At 46.2% G+C, this 27,924-nt stretch overlaps 1 protein-coding gene across 1 annotated transcript; it reads right to left on the bottom strand.

The window, feature by feature from the left end:
* Window positions 1-1,957: 1,957 nt before the first annotated feature.
* SCIMP (SLP adaptor and CSK interacting membrane protein) lies at window positions 1,958-26,775 on the bottom strand. Its single transcript, XM_008997266.5, has 5 exons — window positions 26,669-26,775; window positions 16,255-16,378; window positions 13,840-13,903; window positions 9,865-9,938; window positions 1,958-5,796 (listed from the first exon to the last, which is right to left on the bottom strand). Exons 2-5 carry the CDS (start codon window positions 16,364-16,366, stop codon window positions 5,612-5,614), a joined length of 435 nt encoding a protein of 144 aa, XP_008995514.3. The 5' UTR covers window positions 16,367-16,378; window positions 26,669-26,775; the 3' UTR covers window positions 1,958-5,611.
* Window positions 26,776-27,924: the final 1,149 nt, after the last annotated feature.

The following is a 27,924-nucleotide window of genomic DNA, read 5'->3' on the forward strand; positions in this document are numbered from 1 at the left end:
CAGAGAGATGGCAGGTTGCCTATCTAGCCATTCTTTCCTCCATTTCTCTTGATGGCAAAGCCCACCTCCAGCCAGAAAAATGGGACATACCCAGCTTTCACTTCCCACCCTCTCCTATAGCTGGGCTCTACAGTCTGAATATTTGTTCCTTCAGAATTCATATGTTGAAATTAATCTGCAAGATGGTGGTATTCAGAGGTGGAGCCATTGGGAAGTGTTTAGGTCACAAGGGTCCTGCCCTCATCAATGGGATTAATGCCCTTATAAAAGAAGTCCCAGAGGCTGCCCTCTCTTTTGCCATGTGAGGACACAGCAAGAAGGCACCATCTTTGAAGCAGAGTGAGTCCTTGCCAGTCACCAAATCTGCTGGCTCGGTGATCTTGGACTCCCAGGTTCCAGAACTGTCAGCAATACATTTCTTTCCTTTTTTTTTTTTTTGAGTCAGAGTTTTACTCTTCTTGCCCAGGCTGGAGTGCCATGGCATGATCTCAGCTCACTGCAACCTCTGCTTCCCTGGTTCAAACGATTGTCCTGCCTCAGCCTCCCGTGTAGCTGGGACTACGGGCATGAGCCACCACACCTGGCTAATTTTTGCATTTTTAGTAGAGATGAAGTTTCACCATTTTGTCCAGGCTGGTCTCAGACTCCTCACCTCATGATCTGCCCTCCTTGGCCTCCCAAAGTACTGGGATTACAGTTATAAGCCACCGTGCCTGGCCTATGCATTTTTGTTCTTTATAAATTACCCAGTTTAAGGCACTTTTTTTCTTTTTTTGTCTTTTTTTTTTTTTTTTTTTTGAGATAGAGTTTTGCTCTGTTGCCTAGGCTGGAGTAGTGCAGTGATGCAATCCTGGGTCACTGCAAACTCTGCCCCCTGGGTTCAAGCAATTCTTGTGCCTCAGCCTCCCGAGTAGCTGGGATTGCAGATACGCGCCACCTGCCTAGCTAATTTTTGTATTTTCAATAGAGAGAGGGTCTCATCATGTTAGGCAGGCTGGTCTCAAACTCCTGACCTTAAGTGAGACACCCACCTCAGCTTCCCAAAGTGCTAAGATTGCAGGTGTGAGCCACTGCACCTGGCCTAAGGTATTTTTGTTTTAGCTGTCCTGATAAAGGCAGAAATCGGTGCTGAGAACTGGGTGCTGTAATAACAAACATCTAAAAATTTGGGGGTGGCTTTGGAACTAAGTAATGGGTAGAGGCTGAGTTTTGAAGTGCATGCTAGAAAAAGCCTGTATTGGCTGGGCGCAGTGGCTCATGCCTGTAATCCAAGCACTTTGGGAGGCTGAGGTGGGCAGATCACTTGAGATCAGGAGCTTGAGACCAGCCTGGCCAAAAGGGTGAGAGCTGATCTCTACTAAAAATACAAAAATTAGCCAGGTATGGTGATGCACCCTTATAATCCCGGCTACTTGGGAGGCTGAGGCATGAGAATCGCTTGAACCTGGGAGGTGGAGGTTGCAGTGAGCCAAGATCGAGCCACTACACTCCAGCCTGGGTGACAAAATGAGACTCTGTCTCTCACACACAAAAAGGCCTGCATTGTTGTAAACAGATTATGAAGGGTGATTCTGGTAAGGGCTCAGAAGAGGAGAGCTACAGAGAAAGCCTCAATTTTCTTAGAGATCACCTAAGAGGTTGTAACAGAATGTCTGTAAAAGTATGGATGTTAAAGGCCATTCTGATGAGGTCTCAGATAAAAATGAAGAACATGTTATTGGGAACTGGAGGAAAAATTATCCTATAAAGTGGCAAAGAATGTGGCTGAATTGTGTGTCCTAGTATTTTATGGAAGGTAGAAATTCTGAGTGATAAAATAGGATATTTGGTGGAAAAAATATCTGAGTAAAGTGTTGAGAGTGTGGCAAAGCTTCTATTGAATGCCTAGTAAAATGCTAGCAGAGAGAAACCAATTAAAGATGTTATTTATTTATTTTTTGAGACGGAATTTCACTCTTTTAGCCCAGGCTGGAGTGCAGTGGTGCAATATCAGCTCACTGCAACCTCTTCCTCCTGGGTTCAAGTGATTCTCCTGCCTCAGTCTCCCCAGTAGCTGGGATTACAGGTGTGCATCATGATGCCCAGCTAATTTTGTATTTTTAGTAGAGGTAGGGTTTAACCATTGTTGGCCAGGCTGGTCTCGAACTCCTGACCTCAGGTGGTCCACCTGTCTTGGCCTCCCAAAGGGCTGGGATTAGAGGCATGAACCACCACACCTGGCCAAAGATGTTATTTATAATACAAAAAAAAAAAAGCAGAATTTAAAAATTTAGAAATTTACCAACCTGCTCGTGTTGTAAAGAATGAAAAAGCTGTTTAAGAGAAAACACCAAGAATGTGACCGAGGAAACTTTTGATAAGGAGATTAGTATGAGTAGATGGAAGCCAGATGCTCAGCATCACAGTGGAAGAATGATTCTGAAAGCATTCTGAAGATCTTCAGAGGCTACCCTGCCCATCATAGGCCCAGAAAGCTAGGACCTTGAAGGCAAAGCGATTTCAAGGCTCTGCTCCCTGCATGTTGGCACAGGGTTCCTGAGATATCCTAGCTATGGCTCAAGTGGGCCCAAGTGTGGCTCAGGCTATCCCTCTGGAAGGCATAGACAGTAAAGCATGGTGGTGTTAAAGCAGTTCCATCTCCACAGGTGCACAAAGTACACGGGCTGTGAGGGCATTGCTACCTCTACTTAGATTTCAAAGGATTCCTGAGGGAAGCTTGAGGCCCAGACAGAGTACAGCCAAAGGGGCAGGGCCACTGTAGAGAGCCCCCACCAGGACAATGCCCAGCACAGCCATGGGGACAGGTCTGCCTCCAAGACCCCAGAGTGGTAGGGCCACCAGTGTGCAGCTCCAGCCTGGAAAAGCTGCAGGCCAGAGACTCCAACTCATGAAAGCTGCAGAGTAGTCTGTGCCCAGCAAAGCCGTGGAGGTAGGGCTGCCCCGAGCCTTGGGGGCCCAACCCCCATGCCAATATCTGGGGGCTAGGACATCAAGTCAAGAATTATTCTCAAACCTTAAGACTTAATGTTGTTTGCCCTGTTAAGGTTCAGACTTGCTTGGGACCCATTACCCCTTTCTTCTTTCCTATTTTTCCCTTTTAGAATGGAAATGTCTATCCCATGTCAGTCCCACCATTGTGTTTTGGAAGCACACAAGTAGTTTGATTTCATAGGCTCATAATTGGAGAGCAGTTTGCCTCAGGATGAATCATATCTTGATTTTTGCCCATAGTTGGAATGAGTCAACATTTAGTTGAGATGTTGACTTAGACTTCAAAGCTGATGTTGGAATGAGTTAAGACTTTTAGGGCTATTGGGATAGAATAAATGTATTTTGCATATGAGAAGGACATAGATTTTGTGGGGTCAGTGGCAGAATGCTATGGTCTATGTTTGTGTCCCCCAGAATTCACATGTCACCCCAAGATGATGTTATTAAGAGGCAGGCCCTTTGGGGTGATTAATCCTGAGGGCCCTGCCCTCATGAATGGGATTAATGCCCTTATAAAAGAGGCCCCACGCCAGTGCAGTGGCTCATACCTATAATCCCAGCATTTAGGGAGGCTGAGACAAAAGGATCATTTGAATCCAGTAGTTTGAAACCAGCCTGGTTATGGAGTGAGACTCCATCTTTACAAAAAAATAAATAAATAAATAAAAAATAAAAAGACGGAAAAAGAATAGCTGGGCATGGTGGCATGTGCCTGTAGTTCCAGCTACTCAGGAGGCTCAGGTGAGAGGATTGATCACCTGAGCCCAGGAGTTTGAGGCTACAGTGAGCTATGATTGTGCCACTGCACTCCAGCCTGGGTGACAAAGTAAGACTCTGTCTCAAAAAATAAAATAAAAGAGTCCCAAGAGAGCTGCCTTCCCCTTCTATCAAGTGAGGACATAGTGAAAAGATGTGAGGCAGAGAGTGAGCCCTCACCAAACACCAAATCTGCTGGCGCCTTCATCTTGGACTCCCCAGCCTCCAGAACTGTGAGCAGCATTTCTGTTTTTAAAAAATTATCCAGTCTAAGGAATTTTGTTATAGTAGACCAAATGGACTAAGATCACGGGTATGTGGACCACTCCAGGCCAATGAGACATTAGGGAAAGTTGCTGGGTGCTGTTGGGACAGGAGACCCTGGGGTTTACTGGGGTCTCCTAAGACCCTGGGTATGTGGACCATTCCAGGTCAGCAGCCCACTTCTCTGGCATCTCATTGGCTGCAGCACATCACACCGGGCCTTGTGACTCTTCCTAGATGCCCAGGGATGGTGTTCTTGAGGGAAGGGGCTTGAGGCTGTTTTCATAGATCTTGAGGAAGTGATGATGAAAATGATGAGCAGGGGATTTTAAGCCCCCTCCACTCTCATCTTGAATATGCCATTGTTACATGCCCTCTTTCTTTCCTGTTCCCCATAATTTTTCCTGTAGCACCCCCAACACATCTATTGCTAAATGATGCTTCTAGGTGTAAATCAGAAGGTAACTTTTGTCCTTTGTCCATTGTTACGGTACAACCTGTACTTGCTTAGAAACCAGCATCTTGTGGGCATGGGGAAGAAACCTAGGTGAAAACTCGAATCTTTATGGTCAATTTGGCCTACATCATTTATTTATTTATTTATTTATTTATTTAAGATGGAGTTTTGTTCCTGTTGCCCAGGCTGGAGTGCAATGGCACAATCTCAGCTCACCATAACCTCTGCCTCCTGGGTTCAAGCAGTTCTCCTGTCTCAGCATCCTGAGTAGCTGGGATTACAGGCATGCACCACCATGCCCAGCTAATTTTGTATTTTTAATAGATATGGGGTTTCTCCATGTTGGTCAGGCTGATCTTGAACTCCTGACCTCAGGTGATCCACCTGCTTCAGACTCCCAAAGTGCTGGGATTACAGATGGGAGCCCGGCCTTGGCCTACATCATAAAAAGGCAGTGGGGTTTGCAGGGTGTATAGGTAGGGAGGGTTCACAAGAACAAAAAGTACTCCCTGCCCTTGCAAACTTGCAAGATATGGTGTGGGGACTTTGGCACAAGAGCACTCAGCTATAACTCACCCACAGCCTCACAGTGCAGGAGGTGGGTAGAGTGGAAGGGGTAAAGACTGGCATGCTTGGTGAAGGCCTTGCTGGGGATGGCAGCCTGGGAGGGTCTGTACCACTGAATGCTGACATTTAAGATCACTCAGAACCATGCAAACCAAGGGAATGAAGAGGGAAAGAGTACCAAGAAATGAGTAGTTTCTCATAGGGGGAGCTATGAACTCATAGCTCACTGTAGAGTTTGAGACCAGCCTGGCCAACGTGGTAAAACCTCATCTCTACAAAAATACAAAAATTAGCTGGCCATGATGGTGGGTGCCTGTAATCCCAGCAACTCGAGCCCATGGTCGTCCCCATGGAAACTTCCCTCAACAGCACAAAGCTGACCCCTCTGAGTCCTCAGAGCTGAGCATCTGTGTCCTCTGGCTGTAGTCATCTGATCTCAGGGGTGTCTTCATCTAAGGTTTGGGAAGTGCTTTATCTTATAGAGCTTCATAAAATCACCACTGGCTTTCAAGGCCCAGAGACCTCCTGAAGTTCAACCATTCTTGATTGTTTTAAAATAAATCATGTGAACCCTCTTCAGCTTTGCCAAAAAGAAGAAATGGTTGTTTCAAAATGATGCTTTTCAGTATTTGCAGGGATTTCAACATCGTCATAGTCATCTTCAGGTTCAATGTAGCTCGAGATGGAAACAGTCTTCTTATTTTTAACTTTATTTACCAATGAGTATGTAGCTAGTGGCTGACCTGGGGTTTCCTGTGGAGCTAGAATACAGAAAAAGATCCTTAGATGCAAAGCTATCATGTGTTTTTATATTTTTGACCAAGTGACTCAGTGTGATTTTTACGTTTCAGCGATCTTCCCACTTCTGGTGGACCAGATCCCCATTTTATAGAGGAAATGTAAATGTGGACATGACACAGTTCAGGATCACCCAAGTGAGTAAATGGAAAATATTTTTCAGACACCTTGACGCCCATGTCTCTCTGCCTAAGACTGCACTGCCTGGAAACCATGAAGCAAAAGCTTAGAAAAGAAACAGGCCAGATGCAGGGGCTCACACCTGTAATCCCAGTACTCTGGGAGGCCAAGATGGGAGTATCACTTGAGCCCAGGAGTTCCAGACCAGCTTGGGCAACATAGGGAGACCCACATCTCTACAGAAAATTTTAAAAATTAGCTGGGTGTGGTAATGCATGCCTATAGTTCCAGCTACTTTGGAGGTTGAGGCAAGAGGATCTCCTGAGCCCAGAAGGTTGAGGCTACAATGAGCCGTGATCACGCCACTGCACTTCAGCCTGGGCAACATAGTAAGACCCTGTCTCAAAAAAAAAAAAAAAAAAAAAGAATGGATGAAAAGAAACAGACCAGAGCCCAGTAGTCATATGAGTGCTGTTATGTTACAGATCCTGATTTTCACAAGGAAATGAAACTAATCATATTGCCTTTTGGCACACTACTCCCAGTAAATTACTCTATTTTCTAGGACTCTCTGTGATTGCTTATGTACAAATCTTTCTGCCAAGAAGAGAAGTTATGGTGTTGTTTTCAAAAAGTGAAATTAGTACAGAACAAATCCATAGAAGGCTGGGCACGGTGGCTCATGCCTGTAATCCCAGCACTTTGGGAGGCCAAAGAGGGCGGATCACCTGAGATCAGGAGTTCGAGACCAGCCTGGCCAATGTGGTAAAACCTCGTCTCTACAAAAATACAAAAATTAGCTTGGCATGATGGTGGGTGCCTGTAATCCCAGCCAGTTGGGAGGCTGAGACAGGAGAATTGCTTGAACCCAGGAGGCAAAAGTTGGGGTGACCCAATATCGCACCATTGCACTCTAGCCTGGGTGACAGAGCGAGACTCTGTCTCAAAAAAGAAGGAAGGTGCACTGGAACCAAATCATTTTCTGAGTGCCAAAAAAAAAAAAAAAAAAAAGAAATAAAAAAAGAAAAGGAAGGCAGGCAGGGAGGGAGGGAGGGAAAGAAAAGAGAGAAAGAGAGAGTAAGGAAAGAGAAAGAAAGAAAGAAAGAAAGAAAGAAAGAAAGAAAGAAAGAAAGAAAGAAAGAAAGAAAGAAAGAAAGAAAGAAAGAGGAAAGAAAAGTACAGGTCCATAGGTAATAGAAAGATGATGAAACAGCTCAGCTCCGTCTTTGATGAGGATTGGAACTGCTTCTCCCACAGTCTCATCTTTTCCTTAAAAAACCTGAAATGCGGCCAGGCACGTTGACTCACACCTGTAATCCCAGCATTTTGGGAGGCCGAGGTGGGTAGATCACAAGGTCAAGAGATCGAGACCATTCTAGCCAATTTGGTGAAACCCCATCTCTACTAAAAATACAAATATTAGCTGGGTGAGGTGGCGCGCACCTGTAGTTGCAGCTATTTGGGAGGCTGAAGCAGGAGAATCACTTGAACCCAGAAGGCGAAGGTTGCAGTGAGCCCACTGTGCTCCAGCCTGGTGACAGAGGGAGACTCCATCTCAAAAAAAAAAAAAAAAAAAAAAAAAAAAGATAAAAAACAAAAACAAACCTGAAATGCCACTGCTTGCAGAACTCTACAGTTTGACAGATCTGAGTTTATGTTCAGATTCTAGCAGTCATTAGCTGTCTCCCCTCCCCTCCCCTCCCCTTCCCTTTCCTGCCCTCCCCTCCCCTCCCCTCCTCTTCTTCTCCTCCCCCTTTCCATAGGTAAGTCACTTCTCTGTGCCTCAGTGTCCTCATCTATCAAAGGGGAATGAAAATGTACCTGCCTCATAGAGTTGTGAGGATTGAATGAGCTGAACCTGTAAAGTGCTTAGTGTGGGACCTGAAACACTGTGCATGTTCAGTAAATGTCATCTAATATTTATCTATCCAATCAAAATATTTTTCTTTTTTTTTTTTGAGACAGATTTTCGATCTTGTTGCCCAGACTGGAGTGCAATGGCGCGATTTCTTCTCACCACAATTTCCACCTCCTAGGTTCAAGCAATTCTTCTGCCTCAGCCTCCTGAATAGCTGGGATTACAGGCCTGCACCACCACACCCAGCTAATTTTTGTATTTTTAGTAGATATGGGGCTTCTCCATGTTGGTCAGGCTGGTCTTGAACTCCCACCCTCGGGCAATCCACCCTCCTTGGCCTCCCAAAGTGTTGGGATTAAAGGCGTGAGCCACTGCACCCTGCTTAAAATATTTTTCTTAAGTATCGACTAAGTCCCACGCCCCATTCTAGGTAGTGGGTAAATATTAATAGTGGTGGACAAGAAAGGTTCCTGTTTTTCTGAAGTTTATACTTCAGTGGAGGAAATAGTACACAAATGAACAATAAGTAAATAAGACAATTTTGGATAACTGTCAGTTTCATAAAGGAAATTAGCAGGACTACTTTAGGTTGAGTGGTCAGAAAGGGCCTCTTTGAGGTGGTGACTTTTGAGCTGACATCTGAAGGATGAGGAAAAGCCAGCTATGCAAAGAGCTTAAGGAAGAACATTCCAGTCAAAGGAACCAGGCAGAGTTTTTCTGATAGGAAGTGAGAGGCCCAGTGACACCCCATGTTTCTTTCTGTTTATGTTCCAAGCTAGGATTTGAACATTAATTTACGCATTTATATCAGGATATTGGGTGCATTGGTACTTATTCTGCCTCCTTTTCGCTTTTTCATTCCTTTTTTTGTTTTGAGACAGGGTCTCACTCTATTGTCCAAGATGAGACCTCCCAGGCTCAAGCGATCCCCCAAACTCAGCTGTCCAAGGACCTGGGACTATAGGTGTGCACCACCATGCCCAGCTAATTTTTGTAGAGACAGGGTTTTGCCATGTTGCCCAGACTGTTCTCAGACTTTTGAGCTCAAGTGATCTGCCCATCCTGGCCTCCCAAAGTGTTGGGATTACAAGCAGGTGCCACCGTGCCTGGCCTCTGGCTGTTTCTTTTAAACAGGATGCTGGCTGGGTGTGGTGGCTCAAGCCTATAATACCAGCACTTTTGGAGGTTGAGGTGGGTGGATCACTTGAGGTCAGGAGTTCATGACCAGCCTGGCCAATATGGTGAAACCCCATCTCTACTCAATATACAAAAAATTACTGGGTGTAGTGGTGTGTGCCTATAATCCCAGTTACTCAGGAGGCTGAGGCAAGAAAATAGCTTGAACCCAGGAGGTGGAGATTTCAGTGAGGTGAAATCTCACCACTGTACTCCAGCCTGGGTGAGAGAGCAAGACTCTGCTTCAAAAATAAAAAAATCAGGGCCGGGAGCGGTGGCTCATGCCTGTAATCCCAGCACTTTGGGAGGCTGAGGTGGGTGGATCACCTGAGGTCAGGAGTTCAAGACCAGCGTGGCCAACATGGTGAAACCCTATCTCAAAAATAAATAAATAAATGAAAGTAAAGTAAAATAATCAGAATGCTGCATCTATACATCCTAGTGTTATAGACTGAATGTTTGTGTTCCCCCAAAATTCACATGTTCAAGGCTTAACCCCCAGTGTGGCTATATTTGGCCATAGGGATGAGGCCTTGATACAACAGGATTAGTGTCTTTGTAAGATGAAACACCAGAAATCGGGCTCTCTGACACTATTCTCCAGCTTGAATGCACCAAGGAAAGCCCATCTGTGGGGACATAGCAAGAAGGCAGCTGTCTGCAAACCAGGAGGAGAGCCCTCACCAGAAACCTCACAGAAATTGGCCAGCAACCTAATCTCAGACTTATAGCCTCAGAAAAATGAGAAAGTAGATTTCTGTTACATAAGCACCCCAGTCATGGTATTTTTATTACAGCAGCTTGAGCTTTCTAAGACATCTTGATAAACTTGTTATCCTAACTGTAAATGAAACTGCTACCAGTAAAATATACTTACAAGAGTCTTCTAGAGAAGGCCAATTCCTCGGTGGCAGAGGCGGTAACTGACCTGGAGAATCATTAAGAACATTCCTAGACAGAGAGAAAGGGAATCAGTGTTTGGTTTGGGCCATGCCTGCTCTCAGCAGATTTAAGATAAAATGTCAAGGAAAATGAATGGATTGAACATTCAAATCTTGGACTGAACAAATTGGAAGCATTTACTTTCCTTTCTAGGTCCTGGATCCCATTGTAATTGGCACCCTAATGAAACCATTTTCTCTAGCCCAGGAAATGGCTGAAACCAAGGAGAGGGAAATAAAAGTGCTATGACTCAGAGCATGGAGCACATGGTTCACCTGAGCTGGATTAGGAGCGGTAGGCACTAGATGTATTTCTATTCACAAAACAGATAAGCCAGGCATGGTGGCGCACGCCTGTAATCCCAGCATTTTGGGAGGCCAAGGTGGGCGGATCACCTGAGGTCAGGAGTTTGAGACCAGCCTGGCCAACATGGTGAAATCCCATCTCTACTAAAAAATATAAAAATTAGCTGGGCATGATGATGCACACCTGTAATCCCAGCTACTTGGGAGGCTGAGGCAGGAGACTCACTTGAACCAGGGAGGCAGAGGTTACAGTGAGCCAAGATCATGCCACTGCACTCCAGCCTGGGTGACATAACAAGACTCTGTCTCAAAACAAACCAACAAAAAACAAAAAACGGGTGAACTCCTAAAGCTGAATGTACATACACCTTGAGACAGCATTTCCACTGCTGGGTCTACAGCCTATCGAAAGCATTTCCCAGCAGTGGAAATGCTGTTCACCAAAACATGCATTAGAATGTTCAGAGCAACACTATTCATAACAGCTCCAAATTGGACACTACCTGTGTTAGTCTGGGTTCTCCAGAGAAACAGAGACACATAAAATTTGGCATCACACTACCAAAATGCCTATCAGTAGTAGAATGCATAGATTAATTATGGTATAGAGACTGGGCAAGGTGGTTCACATCTGTTGTAATCCCAGCACTTTGGGAGGCAAAAGAGGGAAGATGGCCAGGAGTTTGAGGGCAATATAGGGAGATCCTGGGCAACACAGGGAGACCCTATCTCTATAAAAAAATCAAAATAATTAGCTAGGTGTGGTGGCATACACCTGTAGTCCCAGCTACTCAGGAGACTGAAGCAGGAGGATCACTTGAGCCCAGGAGTTTGAGGTTACAGTGAGCTATGATTGCACCACTGCACTTCAGCCTGGTTGACACAGTGAGACCCTGTCTCAAAATAAATACATAAGTAAGTGTAGTGTAATCCCACAGTGGAATATTCTGTGAACAAGAATTGAACAAGAATGAACAATCTACAACTACATAAAATGAATCTCATAAAAATGATGTTGAGCAAAAAAGCCAAGCACCAAAGAATACATACTATATGATTTCATTAATAGAATGCATAAAAACCAAAAAGTTAATTTATGCTATCACAGACAGTGATTACCTTTGGGATGTAACAGCTGAAATGCTGTATAAAATAAGCCTCTGAAGTGCCAGTAATATCCTGTTTTCTTGATCTGGGTGCCAGTTACCTGGGTCTATTCTGTTTGTGGAAATTCATCAGGTTGTACACTTACTATGTCCATTTTTCTGTATTTATATTTTACTTTGGTAAGAAGTTTTAACTAAAGGATAAACTCTAAGAAAGTGTCCTTACTTGGGCCTCCATCTCCCTAGGTACACTAATTTGATTCCTATATGCTATAAAGTCCCCCTGGGAATGAATAAACATTTTTAGGTTATTGGGGTGAGTGCAGGTGGAGACACCATCCCTCTGTAGCTCTTCCTAAGAGAAGAAAGCAATTCATCTGACTGCTAAATTTGGGGAAAGTCTGGCTCCTCTCACTTTCTCCTCTAGTGCTGGCCTGACTGTAGAAATCACAGATCGTGCTCCCATCTTTGCCATTCAGAGAAAGGGGTCTGCTCAGTGGGGGAGACCTGAGGTTTTCTGGAGCTGCCTGTGAACTGGGCAGGAAAGTCACCCAGTTCCAAATTAGGAAACTCACTAGTTCACAGAAAAGAACCACGTTCTGCAATCCCAGTTTTATTCTTTTTTTGTTTGCTTGTGTTTTGTTTTTTTGAGACAGGGTCTTCCTTTGACACCCAGGCTGGAGAGCAGTGGCACCATCACAGCTCATGGCTGCCTCAACCTCATGGGTTCAAGTGATCCTCCCACCTTAACCTCCCAAGTGGCTGAGACTACAAGCAGATGCCACCATACCTGGATAATTTTGGTATTTTTTTCAATGGGGCTTCTCTATGTTGTCCAGGCTGGTCTCAAACTCCTGGCCTCAAGCCATCCTCCCAGTTTGGTCTCCCAAAGTGCTGGGATTATAGGCATGAACCACTGCCCTTAGCCAATCCCAGTTTGTTTGTTTTTTTTTTTTTGCTTTTTTTTTTGAGATGGAGTTTCACTTGTCGCCCAGGCTGGAGTGCAGTGGCATGATCTTGGCTCACTGCAACCTCCGCCTCCTGGGTTCAAGCAATTCTCCTGCCTCAGCCTCCCAAATAGCTGGGATTACAGGCACACACCACCATACCTGGCTAATTTCTGTATTTTTAGTAGAGACGGGGTTTCTACTAAACCTCTGTTGGCCAGGCTGGTCTCAAACTCCTGACCTCAGGTGATTCGCCTGCCTCAGCCTCCCAAAGTCCGGGATTACAGGTGTGAGCCACTGCACCCTGCCCAATTTTTATTTGTAATAAAGGCAATATTTTAGCCACCTGGCTGCCTGACACATTTATCTTATTTCTGAAGGGGATCAGAACTGATGGAGGCAGGGGGGATCTTATTTGCTGGACCCCCGAAGCTACAACAAAAACCATTTCAGAAAAGTATAGATTTTGCCAGGCATGGTGGCTCATGCCTGTTGTAATCCAAGCACTTTGGAGGCCAAGGCGGGCAGATCACCTGAGGTTGGGAGTTCAAGACCAGCCTGACCAACATGGTGAGACCCCCTCTTTATTTTATTTATTTATTCATTTATTTTTTTGAGATGGAGTTTTGCTCTTGTTACCCAGGCTGGAGTGCAATGGCGCGATCTCGGCTCACAGCAACCTCCGCCTCCTGGGTTCAGGCAATTCTCCTGCCTCAGCCTCCTGAGTAGCTGGGATTACAGGCACGCACCACCATGCCCAACTGATTTTTTGTATTTTTAGTAGAGGCGGGGTTTCACCATGTTGACCAGGATGGTCTCGATCTCTCGTGATCCACCTGCCTCGGCCTCCCAAAGTGCTGGGATTACGGGCTTGAGCCACCGCGCCCAGCCTTCCCCTCTTTATTAAAGAAAAAAAATAAAAAGAAAAAAAGAAAAGCATAGATTAAAAAATGTTTTGTAGACAGGGTCTCACTATATTGTCCAGGCTGGTTTTGAACGCCTGGCCTCAAGTGATCCTCCCACCTTGGCCTTTCAAAGTGCTGAGATTACAGGCATGAACCACTGCACCTCACTCCAAGCATAGGTTTTGTTTTAGATAGTGTGTATATTCCAAAGAAAGGATTGGCTCTTGACTGACTCGTGGGAAATAATCTCTAAACCCTTGGACTATCCTGCCTAATAAGAGTGTCTGCAGGAGAATCACTAGAACTGGGGAGGTGGAGGTTGCAGGGAGCCGAGATTGCTTCATTGCACTCAAGTGTGGGTAACAACAAGACTCCATCTTGGAAAAAACGAGAGAGAGAGAGATAGAGAGAGAGAGAGAGAGAGAGAGAGAGAGAGAGAGAGAGAGAGAGAGGAGGGAGGACCTACCCTACATTCACAATGTTCTTCCTGAGTCTCTGCCCATATGTGGAGAGATTTGGCAGGTGTGAGGTTTCACCAACTCTACAGGAAATGTGATGTCATTCTGTTTCAGTAGCGGAGGTGCAAGAGTGGAAGTGAGCAGGCAGATCTCAAAAGTAAAAAGCCGAAGGATTTCCCCACCACTTACTCATACATCTTTTCTTCATCTGCTTGGTTGTGTTTCAAGGGCTTGGCAATTTCCCATTTCTTGCCTAAGAGGGGGAAAAGCATATTCATTTAAGAAGAATTAGCAAAAGTTGTGATTTTTGAATTTAGCTTGGAGAAGTCACACTTAGGGACACAGAGTTAATAAATGATAGAGCTGGACTTTGAATCCAGGCCGTCTGACCACAGAGCCTGTGCACTAACCCAGTGTGGGTGGTGGTTTATTTCCTCTATGCCTGGCACTTAGGCAGCACCCAGAAATGTTGGTTGAATGAATAATTAAAAGTGTGGTTGGGAGGAAATCAGATAAAGAATCAGAAAAGCAGTTTGTAAACTGTGATGTGCTGGACATATAAGTTGTTATTAATTATAGTCTACTTGTTAATGGGAGTGGTTGAGGACAAAAGGAAAGTAAGTAAAGTTTTTGTTCAGGGTCATTCTTTTGTTCCTATTTGAGAATGGAAACTTTTTCCCCCCTAGATGGAGTCTCGCTCTTGTTGCCCAGGCTGGAATACAGTGGCACAATCTCAGCTCACTGCATCTTCTATCTCCCAGGTTCAAGCAATTCTCCTGCCTCAGCCTCCCCAGTAGCTGGGACTACAGGTGTCTGGCACCACGCCCAGCTAATTTTTGTATTTTTAGTAGAGATGAGGTTTCATCATGTTGGCCAGACTGATCTCAAACTCCTAACCTCAAGTGATTCACCCACCTTAGCCTCCGAAAGTGCTGAGATTACAGGTGTGAACCACTGCACTCAGCAAGCATGAAAACTTTTTTAAAAGGCTGAGCACAGTGGCTCATGCCTGTAATCCCAGCACTTTGGGAGGCCAAGGCAGGTGGATCATTTGAGGTTGGGAGTTTGAGACCAGCCTGGCCAACGTGGTGAAACCCCGTCTCTACTAAAAATACAAAAATTAGCCGGGTGTCGTGGTGCATGCCTGTAATTCCACCTGCTTGGGAGGCTGAGGCAGGAGAATCAGCTGAACCTGGGAGGTGGAGATTGCAGTGAGCTGAGATCACTCCACTGCACTGCAGCCTGGATGACAGAGTAAGACTCTGTCTGAAAAAAAAAAAAAAAAAAAAGACAAAAAGATAGAGGACTGTAAGGGTCCCAGGATACAGTTTTTTTGTATTAAAAATTTAATTACAATAGAGGAGAAAGAACACTGAACTGGAAGCCCGGCAGACCTGAATTCTGGTCCCAACTCTGCCACCAGTTCCTGTGGCATCTCAGTTAAGCTCCCATCTTCTTTTGAACCTTAATTTTTTTATCTCTAAAGAGAGATTGAGAAGAATGACAAAAAGATTTCACTTCTTGTGTATCCCTGACCTTTTAGCACTTGGCTGAGCAGGAATTTTGAGGCTGTGTTTAGATTCAGTGAGTGGATAGTGGCTTGATCATTGAGGGATGCCTGTGCAGGGAAGGTGGCTGTACCTCTCAGTATGCTTACCATCCCCAGGTGTACTCCCTGCTTAGGTCATTATTTAAAGGGACGAGATGTCAAGATAACACACCATTGAATCAAGGCTTTCGTGTTTCTGGAGATGAACAGGAAAGTTGAAACCCCACTTACAGATAATCTAAAGTTAGTGTTAATTCTCAGGCCACTTATTTATGTCTGAGGGTACCAAGAGGTTTCTGGTCTAGGTGGGGATAATACCAGAAAATTCAGAGTATGGTCTCAGAGAAGGCAATCATGGTGGCCAAACGTGTTGGCTGTGGGTTGAGTCCACATTTTATTCCTCAAGACAGTTATTTATTTATTTGGAGTTGGAGTCTTGCTCTTGTCGCCCAGGCTGGAGTGCAGTGGCACGATCCCACTCCAACTTCTGCCTCTTGGGTTCAAGTGGTTCTCCTGCCTCAGCCTCCTGAGTAGCTGGGATTACAGGTGCCTGTCACCACATCCAGCTAATTTTTGTATTTTTAGTAGAGACAGGGTCTCACTATTTTGGTCAGGCTGGTCTCGAACTCCTGACCTCGGGTGATCCCCTTCCTGGGCCTCCTAAAGTATTGTCACCATGCCCAGTCAAGACAGTTCTTAATATTCCATATACTTGTGTTCTTGCAAGATGCTGTTATCAGTAGCCACATAGGAAAGAGAAAGCACTTGAGTGTACTGTGCCTTGAAACAGATTCTGCTTTCACTCAGATGATTAGGGCTGGAGGGCTCTTGGAGATTAGTTGATGTCCCTCCCTTCACTATGCAGATGAGGAAACTGAGGCCACCAAACCACAATGTAGGTGGCAGGGCTAGGACTCAAACTCAGAAAGCAAGATGCTTAATCCCAAATTCAGCCCATTCAGGCCCAGAATTAATTTTCTTGCCCTAAAGGAGCTCTACTGTACTGATAACCACCTGGCTCCCCAATCCAGTTGTCCAGGTAAGATGGCCATTACCTTGTCTAAGCTGCCACCTACAGACACAGTACAGGATGAGGCCCAGGCCCACAGAAACAATGATGATGGCCACAGCTAAGATGATCCAGAAATTGTTCCTCCACCAACTCATTGCAGTGGAATCCTGAGAAAAATGAAGAGAGAAGAGGAGGCATAAATTAAAGATGTCCTGGTGTGGGATGGAGTGGGGCAGTTATCTACTGTGTGTTTTTTGTTTTGTTTTGTTTTGTTTTGTTTTTTGAGTCAGAGTCTCACTCCGTCACTCAGGCTGGAGTGCAATGACGCAATCTCAGCTCACTGCAACCTCTACTTCCTGGGTTCAAGTTATTCTCCTACTTCAGCCTCCAGAGTAGCCAGGACTACAGGCACCCACCACCACTCCCGGCTAATTTTTTGTATTTTTAGTAGAGACAGAGTTTCACCATGTTGTCCAGACTGGTCTGAAACTCCTGAGCTCAGATGATCCACCTGCCTCAGCCTCCCAAAGTGCTGGGCTTACAGAAGTGAGCCACTGTACCAGGCCAATCTTACAGTGTTGTGTAGAGATGCAGACATCTGCTTAGGAATCAGGCACTGGTTCACAGTCATACCCTACTAATTAGCAGCTGGGGGAACTCAGGCAAGTCATCTGTGAGCCTCATCTGTAATATGAGAATGATACCTCATACTTCACCGAGGTTTGTGAGGACTGGAGATCAAGCATTTACCTTCTGGGCACTCTAGAAATGGTAGACATCACTGCTCTTTCAAACATGTGGCAGAAGGGGGAAGGTGCCATTTAAAGCAATAATTGACTGCAGTTGTTTTTAATCACAAGGACAAGACATAGCAGGGGAGAGATTTTTGAGAGCTTTTGTTTGAGGTGAGGGTTACAAAAATACCTGGAGAGGTCTTTTTGAGTGAGATATGGTCAGAAGGGTGAAGCTGAAGATATAGAGCAAACTGAGTTGGTCTGCATAAGAGAAGTAACAGGAATTTGGGGGCTGGAGGCTGACAGACCAGAGAGGGGGAAAGTCTTGGAAAAGGTTAGCAGCAGAGGGAGAGGTCAAGAAGAGAGCGGCAAGTTAGAGCCTGGTTAGGAAGTTCCTGTAGTGGCAAATGACCAAGGTGTTTCTAGGACAGTTATGTCTCATGTTCAGCCTTAAATTGCTACCTAGGTTATGCTATGATGTCGCCTTTTGTTACCATCAAACCTCCAATAAAACTGTATAACATGGCTGGGTGCGATGGCTCATGCCTGTAATCCCAGGACTTTGGGAGGCAGAGGCAGGCAGATCACTTCAGGTGAGGAGTTTAAGACCAGCCCGTCCAACATGGCAAAACCCTGTCTCTATTAAAAATACAAAAATTAGCCAGGTGTGGTGGCTTGCACCTGTAGTCTCAGCTACTTGGGAAGCTGAGATGGGAGAATTGCTTAAAGCCAGGAGGCGGAGGTTGCACTGAGCTGAGATCATGCCACTAAATTCCAGCCTGGATGACAGAGCAAGACTACATCTCAAAACTAAAACAAAGGCCAGGCATAGTGGCTCAAACCTGTAATCCTAGCACTTTAGGAGGCTGAGGTGGGCAGATCACTTGAGGTCAGGACTTTTGAAACCAGCTTGGTCATCATGGTGAAACCCCATCTCTACTAAAAATACAAAAAATTAGCTGGGCAGGGTGCTGTGTGCCTGTAATCCTAGCTACTCGGGAGGCTCAAGAATCACTAGAATTCAGGAGGCAGAGGTTGCAGTGAGCTGAGATCATGCCACCACACTCCAGCCTGGGTGAGAGAACAAAACTCTGTCTCAAAAAACAAAAACAAAAATAAAAAAACTGTGTGACACACAAGCTTGTGTGAGTAGAGCCTAGGAGGAATGACATGTGTGCATAATTTTCCAAGCCACAGGTGACCTGTGGACAATGAGCCAGAACAGCAGCTGATAAGCTCCCAGTGACAGTGGGGTGCAGGCTGCAGGATGGACTAATAGGAGTAGCCTCCAGGAATTCACGGAGATCCTGGGGAGGGGTTGGGTTCCCTTCATCCATGGAATGGGCACTTGGCCATTTCATTTGCATATTATAGTAAAAATGATCCTTGAGAGATCATTGGGAGATATTCAGGAATGCTGGTTACAGGAGAATCAATTTCCTGTGTTATGGTTTAGTTAGTGGAAACACCATGCATGTTTACACAGTACTATTTCAGATTCATGCTTCTGAGTACTATTAATGATGTAACAAGGTGCCAAGGCAGGTGGCAGAATTAGGCTGCTATAAAGCCACTCTTACTACAAAGACTAATTTGGCTGAAAATTTTAAAATGTGTTTAAAATAATACAAATGTGTTTGTATTATTGGTATAGTATCTTTGTTAAGTTGTTATATTATGGTTTGGATTTTCAGTTGCAAACTGAAGTCCCAGCTACTCTGGAGGCTAAGGTGGGAGGCTGGCTTGAGCCCAGGAGGTGAAGGTTATATTGAGCTGAATTTGCACAACTGCATTCCAGACAGAGCAAGACTCTGTCTCAAAAAAAAAAAAAGGTGCTTGCATGAAAGGATGCTGAGATCCAGTGCAAAGATGCAGCCATGTCTCTCAGGAACCACAAGAGACCTCTCAAGTGTCAAGGGTTGAGTCCTTCATCAATGGGCCAGTTGGAAGCCCCTACCCCACCATACAAACTAGACCAGTAGTAATGGCTCACTGATGGATACTTCCAATGGAAAATTCTTTGTCCCCCTCAGTCCAATGCTGAGAAACTTAATGCAAGGAAGTGGGTGTTGAGAGCTGAGCAGCCTCCACCCCTCTTTCTGCTCACCTCAGTGGGGCAAAGGGGAGAGCTTTGAGTCAAATATAAGACTCAAATTTCAAAATAAGCATGACTAAAATTTAAAAACTGAAATGAAGCCAGGCGTGGTGGTGCACACCTGTAACCCCAGCCCTTTGAGAGGCTGAGTCGAGCAGATCACTTGAGCCCAGGAGTTCAAGACCAGCCTGGGCAACATGGTGAAACCCGTCTCTACAAAAATTACAAAAGTTAGCCGGGCGTGGTGCTGCACACCTGTGTTCCCAGCTACTTGGGAGGCCAAGGAGGGAGGATCAATTGAGCCCAGGAGTTTGAGGCTTCAGTGAGCCCTGATTGCACCACTGCACTCCAGCCTTCAGTGATAGAGTGAGACCCTATATCAAACAAACAAACTGAAATAAATCCACTTAGTAATCTTTTTTTATTTTTGAGACAGTCTTGCTCTGTCACCCAGGCTGGAGTGCAGTGGTGTGATCTTGGCTCACTGCAACCTTCACCTCCTGGGTTCAAGCAATTCTCCTACGTTAGCCTCCTGAGTAGCTGGGATCACAGCTGCCCGTCACCACACCCAGATAATTTTTTTTTGTATTTTTAGTAGAGACAAGGTTTCACCATATTGGGTAGGCTGGTCTTGAACTCCTAACTTCAAGTGATCCACCCACCTTGGTCTCTGAAAGTGCTGGGATTACAGGTGTGAGCCACTGTGCCAGCCCAGAATGAATTTTCAAAAGGGAACAAGGATTAGAGAGGGGAGTGACACGGAATAGAACTAGAGAGAAGGGGCTTGGAGGCAGGCAGTTGAGAGCTCACATCTAAGTTTCCATTTCCTCTGAAGTGGGAGGCAAAGTCAACAGCCTGGGGACTGAGGTGAGAGTAGTCCAACAGCACATACCAACTCCTCCACCTTCCAGCTTAGCCCCCATTCCCCATTCCCATGGCACTTCACAATTTCATTTGGTGAAGCCTTCCTCATGAGGCTGTCCTTCCTCCTTGGCTGCCAGCTCCTAAGTAGAACTCCTCAGCTACTTGAAGGGATGTTGCTATCCCTGCAATAAGTATATGTGAAATGTGTTGGGTGCGGTTGTTCATGCCAGTAATCCCAGAACTTTGAGATGGGAGGATGTCTTGAGCCCAGGAGTTCAAGACCAGCCTGGGCAACAAAGTGTGACCCTCATTTCTACAAAAAACTTTTAAAAAATTTGGGCCGGACATGGTGGCTCACGCCTGTAATCCCAGCACTCTGGGAGGCCGAGGTGAGAGGATCATAAGGACAGGAGTTAGAGACCAGCCTGGCCAACATGGTGAGCAGATCACTTGAGCCCAGGAGTTCAAGACCAGCCTGGGTAAGACGGTGAAACCTGTCTCTACAAAAATTGCAAAAGTTAGCTGGGTGAAACCCATCTCTACTAAAATACAAAAATTAGCCAGACATGGTGGTGTACACCTGTAATCCCAGCTACTCAGGAGGCTGAGGCAGGAGAATTGCTTGATCCTGGAAGGCAGAGTTTGCAATGAGCTGAGATTGCACCACTGCACTCCAGCCTGGGCGACAGAGCTAGACTCCTTCTCAAAAAAAAAAAAAAAAAATAGATTGGGCATGGTGGCATGTACCTGTGGTCCCAATTACATGGGAGGTTGAGGTGGAATGATTGTTAGAGCGCAGGATGTCAAGGCTGTAGTGAGCTGCGCATGACACTGCACTGCAGCCTGGGTTACAGAGCAAAATCCTGTCTCAAAAAAAAAAAATTGAAATACATTGAGCACAGTGGCTCACACCTGTAATCTCAACACTTTTGGAGGCTGAGGCAGGAGGATCACCTGAGACCAGGAGTTAGAGACCAGCCTGGGCAACCTAGCAAGAACTTGTCTCTACAAAAAAAATTAAAAATTTGCCAGGTGAGGTGGGTGCATGCCCCCAGCTACTCAAGAAGTTTAGGTGAGAGGATTGCTGGAGCCCAGGAGTTCAAGGCTACATTGGGCCATGACTGTGCCACTGCACTCCAGCCTGAGTGACAGAACAAGACCCTGTCTCAAAAAAAAAAAAGTGAAATGTATTTTTCTTCCAACTGAGCCTGTTATAGTGACAGTTGTCTCCTGGTATATTTGTTCTCTTGGTTTATTTGTTCCTTGTCTGTCTCCCACACTGATGGGTAAGCACCATAAGAGCAGGGGCTTTGCCTCTAATTACCTCTGTGTTTCTAATGCCTAGAACATCACCTGGGATAGGACATTCCATATGTATCTGTGAATGTATGAATGAATGGATGATGCCCCAGTCTCTTTCCCCTGTTATAGATGGACTTCCCCTCTGCTGATGCAGGCAGAAGACACTTTGGGTCCAGTATCTGAAATTCCTGTGCTGTGCAGTCTAATTCCAAAGCCTCATCTGGACACACGACCCTGGGCAGGCTTTCTGTCCTCTATTGGCCATTGGCTACTGGCATCAAGAGTCTGGCTGGGAAGCAATGGCCGTACAATGTTGGGGAGGTGCAGTTCCAGCTTCCCCTTTGTTTCTCCCCATTCCTCTAGTTGTCCACGATGACATTTTTAAGGAACATGAGTGAGCCTGTTGCAATTCTGGGTAGTTTCAGCAGAAAGGATTGAGTAAGACATTACACAGGAAAGAAAGCAGATGGGTGAGAGAGCCGCTGAAGGTAGTCACCACATCAGTTTCATTTTCACTTCTCCAAAGGGCCTTTATAGGGAATCAGGGACATAAATCACATTCCTTCCCCAGGAATTTCTGAGACTGTGGGTTTATTTAGCTTTTTTTTTTTTTAGATGGAGTCTCGCTCTGTCACCTAGGCTGGAGTGCAGTGGCACGATCTCAGCTCACTGCAACCTCCATCTCCCAGGTTAAAGCAATTCTCCTGTCTCAGCCTCCCTAGTAGCTGAGACTACAGTCCCAAGCCTCCACACCTGGCTAATTTTGTATTTTTAGTAGAGATGGGGTTTCACCATATTGATCAGGCTGGTCTCAAACTCCTGACCTCAGGTGATCCACCCACCTAGGCCTTCCAAACTGCTGGGGTACAGGCATGAGCTGCTGCTTCCTGCCTATTTAGCAGTTTTAAAAAAAGATCTTCAGCAAGAAATATAGTTTACATTATGAAAGGTATACACGTTTTCACATAAATGAAACACTGAAGGGCCCCTAGGCTGGCTATCAAGGGAACAAGTTTCTTTTCTTTTCTCTTTATGTAGAGGCAAAAAAATGTTGTAGAGACAAAAAAATGTTGCCTAGGCTGTTCTCAAACTTCTGGCCCCAAGTGATCCTCCGCCCCAGCTTCCCAAAGTGCTGGGATTACAGGCGTGAGCCACTGCACCTGGCCAGGGGTAATAGGTTTCCTGTTTGTTCCCACTTGGCTGGGCACTAGCTGTTGCACTTGGAACAAGACCCTTAATATCTCATCTACCTCCTTGAAGTCTTCTGAAAAGCTTCCAAGAGATGATGCATACAAAACAGCTCTGTGTGCAAAATATCACCAAGTATGAGGCATTATTAAGGGCAAACCAACAAAGTTCTATTTACAGTTGCCAGTGTCCTCTAAGAAGGGCAGCCGCTGACAAGGAGAATCCCCTATTCTCCCTGCAGAGCATCTTCAGATCTGCAAAGCTGGCTAGGCTAGGAATAAGTTTGCTGGTAGGAACTGGGGAATGTTGAATTCCTCTGGGTTATAGAAGGGGAGAATTTGGAGTTCCAGGAGAGAAGGTGATGAGAAAAAGGGATGGAAGGATGAGAAGAAGGGATGGAAAGATGAGAAGAAGGGATGGAAGTATGAGAAGAAGGGGAGCCAGCAGGGTGTTGCAAAGGTAGGAGTGAACCCGAGGGCTAGATTAGCCTTGCAGAACTTAACCTACCTTACCTGATTTTAGTCACTTGCTTCTAGTTGATCTCAAAACCTATATAGCTGCTGGGGGCAACGGCTCATGCCTGTAATCCTAGCACTGTGGGAAGTCGAGGCTGGAGGATTACTTGAGCCCAGGAGTTGAAGACCAGCATAGGAAACATGGCAAGACCCTGTCTCTACTAAAAATGGGGTAGGGGGGAAAGCCAGGCACAGTGACTCAATACCTGTAATCCCAGCACTGTGGTAGGCCAAGGCAGGTGGACCACCTGAAGTTAGCAGTTCAAGACCAGCCTGACCAACATGGAGAAACCCTGTCTCTACTAAAAATACAAAATTAGCCAGGCATGGTGGTGCGTGCCTGTAATCTCAGCTACTTGGGAGGCTGAGGCAGGAGAATCACTTGAACCTGGGAGGCAGAGGTTTCAGTGAGCCAAGATCGTGCTGCTACACTCCAGCCTGGGCAACAAGAGCAAAACTCCAACTCAAAAAAAAAAAAAAAAAAGAAAAAGAAAAAAAAATAGCCACATGTGGCAGCGTGTGCCTGTAGTCCCAGATACTCAGGAGGCGGAGGTGGGAGGATGGCTTGACTCTAGGAGACTGAGGCTGCAGTGAGCTGTGATCACCACCAATGCACTCTAGCCTGGGTTATAGAGTAAGACCTTGTCTTAAACAAAACCAAACCAAACCTGTAGAGCTAAAAGTCATGTAGCTAAGCAATGTTTAACTGGATTTCCACTGGCTTCTTTACAGATAACATCTCTGATGTATAGGTCATCATAGTAATGGTTAAGTTGTTTTTCAGGGGCCAGGCATGGTGGCTCACACCTGTAATCCCAGCATTTTGGGAGGCCAAGACAGATGGATCACCTGAGGTCAGGAGTTCGAGACCAGCCTGGCCAACATGGTGAAACCCCGTCTCTACTAAAAATACAAAAATTAGCTGGGTATAGTGGTGGGCACCTGTAATCCCAGCTACTCAGGAGGCTGAGGCAGGAGAATTGTTTGAACCTGGGAGGCAGAGGTTACAGTGAGCCGAGATCATGCCATTGCACTCCAGCCTGGGTGACGAGAGTGGAACTCCATCTCAAAAAAAAAGAGATGTTTTTCAGGAACTTGGGGTCAGCTATTATCCAGTTCAATCCTTCAACTTGCTCTGTATGGGTGTCCAGTAGGTAATCTTTGATGTCAGAACACCACGAACTCCATCCTCGATCCTGCTAGTGCCACCATTTTGTGAACCTGCATCCTATGAAGAAACCACGAGGCTTGACTAGGCTTGCACTGATCGCTGATTTCCTACTTTTTCTTGCCTCCAATCACCTTCCCCACACCTTAGGCCACCTACTGCTTTGTTCTATCAATGCCTCTAAACCCCATCTTTGAGGAAGTGGATTTGAGACCTGTTTTCTTGCCTCCTCACTTGGCTGCCTCATGAATAAACCCATTAGCTGCTGCAAAACTGGTCATCTCAGTGATTGGCTTACTGTGTGATGAGCAGAATGGGCTTCATTTGGTATCAAGAGAAGAAACTGATGGAAAGTGCTCAGAGATGGGGTGGCAAAGACATTTTATGTTCTGTGTGCAGCTGTTTGCACTGATGTGTTGTAACCCCCTCTGGCTGCCCCCTCCTTAGTCTTTAGTAAAGCCTGCTGCATCTGCCAGTGCTTTTGTGAGCACATGTATTCTGGCAGTCTGGGGAACTAAGAAAGGCGTGTAGTTTCACCCCTGGGTCAGTGCAGTATAAACAGTTTTACCCACAGAGGCTGCAGTCTGACGCTGACTGTGGAAAAAGAGGTGGCCTCCTAGGGAGTCCACAGAAGTCCTGGGGCCCTTTGGACTTCAGCAGGCCTGGAATGAGGGTTTGAGCTGATCTCAGCCTAGATCTCAAGGGTCTGAGAGGCTGTAGAGAATATTTAGGTTGGTTGGCATGAGCAGTTCTTGCCCCAGTTCACCTCTAGTTTCCAGATTTCCTGATCGTTGCTATTCATGCTTCATGCTCAGTGAGCTCTTGTTCCCACTCGTCCTTCTTCTTCTTCTTCTTCTTCTTCTTCTTCTTCTTTTTTTTTTTTTGAGATGGAGTCTTACTCTGTCACCCAGGCTAGAGTGCAGTGGTGCGATTCGGCTCACTGCAACCTCTACCTCACGGTTCAAGCGATTCTCCTGCCTCAGCCTCCTGAGTAGCTGGGATTACAGGCACGTACCACCATTCCCAGCTAATTTTTCTGTATTTTTAGTAGAGATGGGGTTTCACCATGTTGGCCAGGCTGGTCTGGAACTCCTGACCTCAAGCGATTCACCCACCTTGACCTCCCAAAGTGCTGGGATTACAGGTATTGAGCCACTGTGCCCGGCCCCACTCATCCTTCTCGCTGATGACAGCATCAGAAATGGCCATGTGGATAGTCACTGGCAACTTAAAACCCAAGTGTACACAAGGAAGTACAGGGCAGGGTAATTAAAAGGAGTCTAGCCCCTCTTCTCCCCCTCTCTATCTTTTCATTTCTGGGAAAGATGGGAAGCCTTGCCTCACTCCTCTTTCTCCTATGGCCCCATCCCCACCCACTTCAGCCAGTCAGCCTCCAAATTTCATCCAAGTCCTTGTCATGTCTGTATCTGGACCATTCCATTTTTGCTGGTCCCCAGCTGCCATCTGGCTCCCCACTGGCTGCCAAATACCAGTGTGAGCCTGTCCCTTCCCTTCCCTGCTTTAAGCCTCTCAGTAGTGACTTATTGAAGCAGAGTGAAGCCTGCGCTCTGCATTGCTTCATGGCCAAGACCTCAAGGACAAGTGGATACATAGGGCAGTGGGAGTGGATATGGCAAAGCCAAACCCACATCTCTTCTCGAAATAATTTTCCAGAGGGCAAAAGTAGATGGCTCCACCAAGAACTCACGCCAACCAACACACTTTGATCTTGAGGCCTCTGGAAGGGAAGGTGCCTAGTGAACTGCTGAAAGCCAGAGATGCAATGACAAAGGTACCAAGACTAGTGATGTTCCATGTCTTTCATCTAAGAGACCTAAGATGTAGTCTAAATTCACACCACTGTAATCCCAGCACTTTGGGAGGCTGAGGCAGATGGATCACCTGTGGTCAGGCAGGAGTTTGAGACCAGCCTGGCAACATGGCGAAACTTTACCTCTACTAAAAACACAGAAATTAGCCAGGTGTGGTGGCACATGCCTGTAGTCCCAGCTATTCTAGAGGCTGAGACAGGAGAATCACTTGAACCTGGGAGGCAGAGGCTGCAGTGAGCTGAGATTCAGCCTTGCACTCCAGCCTAGGTGACAAAGCGAGACTCCATCTCAAATCAATTAATTAATTAATTAAAATAAATTTACACAGTTAGTGCTTCGATCCCACCCCTATCTACAGCATAGCACCATGAGAGCCTTCTCACATCAAGTCCAAAAACACACTCTCAGCATCTAGAGAATGAGAATAACTCATTACAGTTTACACTGCTCACTCCCAGTCATTATCTCATTTCAACCCGAGAGGTAGACTTCTTCATCGCCCCAACATATACGTGAGGAAAAGGCCCAGAGAGGTGAAGTGATGCCTCCGGTCACTCAGCCAGTTACCGGCAGAGTAGATTCTTTAACGCAAGTTTTTCTCCAACCCCACCCAGCGGTTGTACCGGGGCTCCAGGCTGCAATCCCCCGGCCCTGTGCCCATGAAGTGGCTCCCATGGACACGTGCCCTGATGCCAGCACTGGCAGATGTCTGCCGTGAAGAAAGCAGGAAGCTTTCCCTTGGAAAGCCAAGACGCTAACCTGAACTGTGAAGGTTTCCAGATGTGAGCAGCTGCAGAGACAGCAGTGGCCGGAGTGCTGTGGCTCAGGCACAGCTGGTGAGAGGCATTCCTCATTCACAGGACCTCATCCACCGCTAGAGACAGTTTGAGCCCTATCCTGACCACTTCCTCTTTCTTGTCAGCCCACAAGGGAGAGACCTGTGCATCATCTTTAGGCAACCATTCCTTTTCCAGGGAAGCTGACGAGGCTGTCCAAAAGCCAGAATCTTCTCACTGCCCTGTGTCACTCCCACAGGGCCCACCAGAGGACCCTCATGGTGTGGGAGAGGGTCCTGGTAGGGGCCAGGGGCCAGGGTGGAGACTTGGCAGTGGGGGTGGGTGAGGTGTCCCCACAGACGTGTTTGCCCTGAGCATTACTGGATGTAGCAGCCTCAGTGTCAAGAAGAGCGACAGGATGCCGACTCCCATGCAGAGACAAACCCAGGTAAGAAACCAGCTCATGTGTGACAAACTCACCATCTCACAATGAGGGCGACTCTTGAAAACTTCTGTGCACCCTGGAACTGCTGACACAGCTACTGCTTAGAGGAGGCAAGGGACAGGCTTCCTTTTTCTAAGGGTATGTGAGTGGCGGCATTGAGAAATGTGTCCAGTGGAGCATTTTGACTGAGTTGGGTACCCTTATGCAAGATTGTGAGACAGAACTCTCAGTGAGGCTCATGGCCTCTGATCATGGGGGCTGGGGTGGGGAAACCAAGTAGCCATTTTGTTGAACTGGCAGGTTCTGACTCAAATGAGCAGTCACAGTAGTAAAAATAGGCAAATGGATGTGCATTGTGTTTGCCCAGAGCAAATGAGTTATCACTTTCAGTAATGATGATAACCTGATATGTCTGGTAAGTAAGTGTTTAACAAACATCTGGCTGTGGCCCGCATGGTGGCTGACCCCTGTAATCCCAGCAGTTTGGGAGGCTGAGGAGAGCCGATCATCTGAGGTCAGTAGTTCGAGACCAGGCTGGTCAACATGGTGAAACCCTGTCTGTACTAAAAATACAAAAATTAGCCAGGTGTGGTGGTGCACACCTGTAGTCCCAGCTACTTGGGAGGCTGATGCAGAATTGCTTGAACCCAGGAGGTGGAGGTTGCAGTGAGCCGAGATTGCGCCATTGCACTCCAGCCTGAGCGACAGAACAAGACTCCATCTCAAACAAAACAAAACAAAAAAATCTGGCTCAGAAGATTCCTGATTTAGTCTTTGCTTATTTATTTATTTTT

This window comes from Callithrix jacchus, chromosome 5 (genome assembly GCF_049354715.1).
Source record: "Callithrix jacchus isolate 240 chromosome 5, calJac240_pri, whole genome shotgun sequence".
Lineage (NCBI taxonomy): Eukaryota > Metazoa > Chordata > Mammalia > Primates > Cebidae > Callithrix > Callithrix jacchus.

Bases quoted from the DNA above. Each gene is read 5' to 3' on its own strand.
- SCIMP (XM_008997266.5), bottom strand. From the start codon at position 16,366: ATGAGTTGGTGGAGGAACAATTTCTGGATCATCTTAGCTGTGGCCATC. The intron at 13,904-16,254 runs GTAATGGCCATC...TCCCCCTCTTAG, and splicing joins TAGGTGGCAGCTTAGACAAG to GCAAGAAATGGGAAATTGCC. The intron at 9,939-13,839 runs GTAAGTGGTGGG...CTCTCTGTCTAG, and splicing joins GATGAAGAAAAGATGTATGA to GAATGTTCTTAATGATTCTC.